We start from the raw sequence: 6,000 nt of genomic DNA on the forward strand, positions 1-6,000 counted from the left end.
AAAATAGGAAAAAGTAGCTCCAGCCTCTTTGTAGTTCACAAGAGAGCTCAGATGCAAATAAATATGCACTAGAAAACCAATGTGATAATTACACATGTCACTGGACAAAAATTGCATGGTAAGAAAAACAGTCACAGGGATAAGAAACAGAGGTGATATTGCAGTTGTTATTATGTATTTGGCTATTATATACTACCTATACATAATTTATTCTATATATAATGTATGTGTATACACACACCTCTGAACTCCACACAATAACATTGTGTGGATGCAGAGCCAAGAAGACTCTTGCACTGAAAGAAGGAAACAAGAAAGTAGATTACCTCACAAAAAACCAAAGAACTGATATAATATGTTTATATTTCTTGGAACCAATCCAAAGATGAGCAGCAGAGTTTTGGATGAATTGCAAATTTTCCTAATACCTCCTCTGAAAGCCAGGCTGGTACAGCATTTTAATAATCCAACTCAAAATCACAGAAAACAACTTTGGTTTTTGCCAGGTTGAACTGTAGTGAGGGAGAAAGGGCCCACAGACACTTATAAACAATTTTAATCTGTACACCCCAATCTAGCCTATGTGTGAGCAAACTACTTCTGTAACCCACTGTTCTCCTCAATAGAAGAGGTTCAAGTAGTTATAAATCCAGGTATTTCAAAATCAGCAAGTGAAAACTTTCTAATAAGATGCAAATTCAGGGTAGATCAGCAAGTCATGATATACAGCCAAGCCTATGCTCCCACACCCCATTTTTACAAAAGGCTTCCATTGATAACCTCTTGTCAGTTGACAAAGAGCCCTAAACAGTGGAAACTGCACAGTGTCTTCCATCAACTCTGTAAGAGAGGGTGCAACAAGCATCATTGTACTCTATCCAGTGAAGAAAATCTGAGTGCATGTCATTAAATAATTGTCTCCCAAATATGTTTTTTGTTTTTTACCCAGCTTGCTGAAGGGCACTTAGCATGTGTCAGTACCAGCTTCTGGGAAGGTTTGTTGGATTAAGCACATCTCTCCTCCCTTTCTCAACATCTCTCAGTTTGGAGGACACATACATACTGACACACACACACAGATTATATTTTCCTTTCATTTCCTTTGATTAAAAACAAAATAATTAGAAAAAACATTTATTGCTGTCCCAGTTGTGTTTGTTGTAATTTAATCCAAACAGCTTCTCTTCCAAATCATGCAGTTTAATAATATGAGGGAAAAATTTAGTAATGATTTTTGTGTGAAGAGTAAAACAGTAGCAGATCTATGACCGTTTCACTGTAAAGCTCTCCACTGGAGTTTACCAGAGAATAAAGGAAGGGAGAAAACACCTAAACATAGCTAACTTTTTCCTCATGAAAAAAAAAAAAGTCTAGGTTGAATTGTTTTGCTAAATAAAAATTATGATGCACATAAACAGATAAACTTACCACACTGTTACAATTGCTAGAAATTTAGAAGTTTGGGAGTTTGCATTTAGTTTTACTGCAAAAAAACGTAAATTACTCCAACAAAATACTTTTCAATTGCTTAAAAAAGTGTAATTTCTTGGCTTTTAAGTATTGCTTTCACGTTCCCATGGATGTTCCTCAGTGTTCTTAGACACTAGTCAGAAATCATAATTGACACTTTACAAGTGAAACAAAGCAAATTACATGTCTAGATTTTTGGCAACATTTGTGTATTTTCTTTTAAAAAATGGACATGGGTCTTCTTTGTAATAAGGCAGTAGAATTTATGTTTCTAACATAAATCACAATGAGTATATTTAAACAACATGAAAATCACAGCACAGGGAGGGAGTTATGATGAATTTCATAGCAAACTACCCCTTAGTTAGGCTCTTTTAGCTTTTCAAATGTCCCAGTCAGAAAGAATCTAGTAACAGTGAGAGCTGAAACTTCACTTCCTCCTTCAGTTATTTTGGTTCTACAATTCTCACATTATAGGTTTGGGTTTCTGTCAATCATCAAAAAACATCTTCAAGGGAAGACCAATGACCTGCTTATCTAAAAATTCTGGTTTTAATGCTTCAGCACCGGGACTTGGGAATAAGGGGAAAGGACAACCCACCACTAGCCTAGGCCCAGAAGCACCCCAGCTGCTTTGGAGCTGGATGGGGACACAGCACACGACAACGCTGCCCTGGAGAGAATTCTGAAAATTACTCCTATGCCTCTAGCCCATTTTCTGTGTCTTGTGAAAACGACATGAGATGTGAAAAAAGATTTGAGGACAGTTGGGCTGACGAAAAGATAGTCCCTGTTCATGGGGTTTAGGAAGTGACTCTGTTGCTGCCTCGAGAGTAGGTGTAAGCTGAGGCCAAGTACTGTGGTGCCCCGTGTATTTGAAAGCCTCGGTCCTGAGGAAAGGCGCCAGAAGGAAGAGAAACACGGTTATGCCTCGCTGGTAATACCAGGAGAGCAGTAAGATGTCAGTGAGATCGTTCTACTTCCTGTTTGCTAAGCGCACATGCACATATTCTGACATCCCCGCCGCTTTGTACGGCTCCTGGCCGCACTCCCCCCCGGCCCCACTCCCTCCGCATCCCCACTTCCCTGCTGGCCCGCCGGGAGATGCGCCGAGCTGCCGGGACTTGCGCTCCCGAGGCCAGAAGGCGGGGATAGCGCTCGACGCTGAGCTTTTGTTTGCCGCTGGCGAAGCGATCCCCACCTCCAGCCACCCCACGGTGAGGAATCGGGGCTGGGGGCAGGCAAAACGCCCAGCACAGCAGCGGGAAGGGTGCTGCAACGCCAGGCTGCGCGGGGTCCCGCAGGGGGAGGAGCTGCCCGGCACTAAACCGGCACTGCGGCCGGGGCTGGGCAGGCTCGGCGCGGCCCCGGAGAAACACAAAGCTCCCTCCTCTCATGTACGGGGGGCGAGCGAGAGGAAGGACCGCCACCCCGCCGCTTTGTCACAGAGACCTCCCCCGGCGGGGGCCGGCAGCAGCTACCGCCCTACTGGACCCTCCCGAACGGCCGCGCCTCCCCGCACAGCGGGAGAAGGCGAGAGGGAGGGACGTGCGAAGCCTGTAAACCGCACGCTGCGATCGCACCTCCCCTCCTCCCCGCCGGTCTCCACCACCCATTGTGAGCCCGGCAGACTGCGAGCACTCAGCTCCCCCGTGCCCGCCCCCGAGCGCCGGGCACCCCCGCCCCGGTGCGGGGACACGTCAGGACACACACGCGTGTCCCCCGCCTGCCCCCGTCAGCCGCGACGAACACCACCACAGCTACTGGCGGCCGCGACCGGCTATAAATAAGGCTCTGCTGAACGCAGCGCCCGGCTCCCCCCCGCACCTCCTCTTATTATTAATCATCAGTGCAGCCTGGGAGTGGGAAACTCTGCTTCCTACTTGCCGCTACGCTCCTACCGCCTCAGCCCCCGCCCCCTTCTCCCCCTCCGCTCCTCATTAAGCTCCTTAAATCCCAAGGAAACTTTGGGAAGCTCGCGTGGGCAGCCGGGCTGCTGCGCGCCGGGGCAGCCCAAGCGAGAAACCAGCCCAACTTTTCTTCCAGCCTCCAGTCCAGCCTGCGGAGTCACCTTCCTCTGTGCGGGATTTAAGGGCGGCCAGCACCCCGTACGGAGAAACTGTGGCGAAACACACACACGCACGCACACACAAAACCCTCCCCCGGTTCTCGGCAGCCCGCGGCGCACGCCTGGCACCCCTCCTTCCCCTTTACTCCAGAGCAGTTCTACCCCTCCGTAGGCGACGAGGGGGGAAAAAAAATAAAAAAATAAAAAAATAAATAAAAAAATCTGTCCTCTCCCTCCACCCCAGCTCAGGAGAAGTTGCAAAGCGTCCCGCCAGCTCCCGCCTGCCTGTCCCGCCAGAGACCCTGCTGCCGCCAAAGTTGAGACGAACCCCGCTCCCCTTTGACAAGCTGCGGGGCCGGCCTCCAGCTCATAGTGGCGAGCGACGCGGAGTTGACAGCCACTCCTCCGCCCCCCGGCCCGCATCCCCTTACCATGATCAGCGTGTGGTTCCTCTGCTCCGCCGTGGCGGGTTCAGCATCTTGCTGCTGTTTGCTCTGGTGCTGTTGCTTGCTGCCGCCGCCGGTGCCCGTTTTCTTGGCCCTCTGCTCCAGGGTCCGCTGGTAGAGGCTCACCGTGTCCCTGCGCTCCAGCTCCAGCTGCTCCGCGTGGGCTTGCTGGTACCTGCTCTCGCAGTTGACATGGTGCCGCCGGCAGCCCTCGATGCGCTGCCTTAGCCTCTCCACCACCGTGCTGTGCTTGGGAATGCCGCCACTATTAGCGTTATTGTTACCGGGAGCGGCAGCAGGAGGGCCATGGGGAGTGCTGTTAACCCCGATACCGGCCCCGCTGAGGCTGCTGTTCAGGTTATTGTTGATGCAAATACTGCTGCCATTCGCGGCGGCAGCGGGGGCTGCAAAATCCCCCATCCTCCTCCCCGTGCACACTATTTTGGAAGAACTTTTTATCCTACACTTCACACATACAGTCTCCTAGGGGGTCCTGATGGGATACTTTTTACAGAACCGGGGAAGGGGGGGAAGGGGGCACCATCATGTATCAGGGAAACAGCGATCCCAAGCAAATGTTTCTCTTTTCACCCAGCCAATTTCCCTCGAGAAGCTCCAAAACATTTAAAGAGAGGGAAGAGGGGAGGGCAATAGGCAAGGTGCTAAAAGGTTATCGCCAGCAACACAACCAACACACACACACACACACACACACACCAAACTAAGCAGCAGCAATTCGACTTAGCATAGCAAACTCCAGGAGATATCCGAGCAGTTCCTTTCCTTCTCTTTCTTTTTTATAATCCATTATTTCAAAACAGATTCCACGAGATTTCCGGAGATTTTGCCAAAAGCCTTCTCTCCCCATGTTTAAGGAGAAACACGCGCCCCTCCACATGCGCACACATACACACACCCGCTCACACGCACGTTCGCACACACACATCCAAGCACAGGCAAACCCTGGGCACACACGGCACACTCACTCGCACTCTATGGCATCAAAAGACAGGCAAAGCCGCTTGCTTATTGTATTTTCCTTCTAGAAAAAAGTTTTGGTATTTATGCCGCACCGTGTTCGCAAAGTACTTTGGCTGCTCAGTTGCATTTCAACAGGAACCTAAATAGCAAATCCTCGCGCTGGGGGAAGTAAACACATGAACAATCCGGACCGAGCTGGAGAGGAAAAAAAAAAAAAAAAAAAGTGGCGCTCTGAAGTCTCTTCCGAACGCCGAGCTAATACAGCCTAACGCTTTGCTCTGTCGTGCTGGCTGCTGCTCCTCCTGCCACCATCACAATGATCAAATGCTCTCCTCCTCCACCTCCTCCTCCTCCATGCCAGCGGAGTGATACCAAGACAGGAGCGCTCAGTAAACACCGCGGCGGCGGCGGCGGCGGCTGCTCCTCTGGGCCGTGAGGCAGGCCCGGGGACAAGGTGCAAAACCCGGCACGGACGCCGCCCAGCAGGAGCGGACATGGCGCTTTCCCGTAGCGCTAATGCGCGCCGGCGGTGGCGGCGGCGTGGGGCGGGCGGCGGCGAGCGGGGCCCGACACCTGCCGGCCCCGCGGCCTCCCCCCACCGCGGGGGCGGGCGGTGCCTCCCGGCCGGCACACGAGACCCGGCGGCGGCCGCTGCGCGCCGTGCCCACGCTGGGAGCTGCAGCGAGGGCAGCGCCGGGCCCGGGCTGCCAGGGCGACGGGCGGGCGCCGGGGGGCGCAGGCGGGGGTCCGGCGGGCAGGCGGTCGCAGCCCGCGCCCGAGCGGCGTGTGCCGCCTTTCCCTTCTGTGTCAACTGTTGCATAATGAATGGAAGCGGAGCGCGGAGCCGTGCGCCTCCCCGGCATTGGGCTGAACTTTCTATTTTAAACAGAAGAAACATGACACGTTGGGCAGCAACATTTTTTCAAGCGAACGGAGGCTGCCTCCATATAGAGCACGGGTGATTAATGGATCAAGAATAACATCCTAGGAATCTAGTTTTAAACTATTTGGCAGACGAAGCTATTGCACCCACAA

General features: G+C 51.9%; 1 protein-coding gene across 2 annotated transcripts in view; it reads right to left on the minus strand.

Moving 5' to 3' along the window:
- Positions 1 to 5,504, minus strand: part of MAML3 (mastermind like transcriptional coactivator 3) — a 307,031-nt gene extending 301,527 nt beyond the window's left edge. For both annotated transcript variants that reach the window (XM_015624630.3, XM_015624629.3), the window contains exon 1: positions 3,970 to 5,504. In XM_015624630.3, the coding sequence (XP_015480116.1) occupies positions 3,970 to 4,404 (435 nt within the window). In that variant the 5' untranslated portion in view covers positions 4,405 to 5,504. The remainder of the gene's footprint in view (positions 1 to 3,969) is intronic.
- Between the last annotated feature and the right edge of the window lie 496 nt (positions 5,505 to 6,000).

This window comes from Parus major, chromosome 4 (assembly GCF_001522545.3).
Source record: "Parus major isolate Abel chromosome 4, Parus_major1.1, whole genome shotgun sequence".
Classification (NCBI taxonomy): domain Eukaryota; kingdom Metazoa; phylum Chordata; class Aves; order Passeriformes; family Paridae; genus Parus; species Parus major.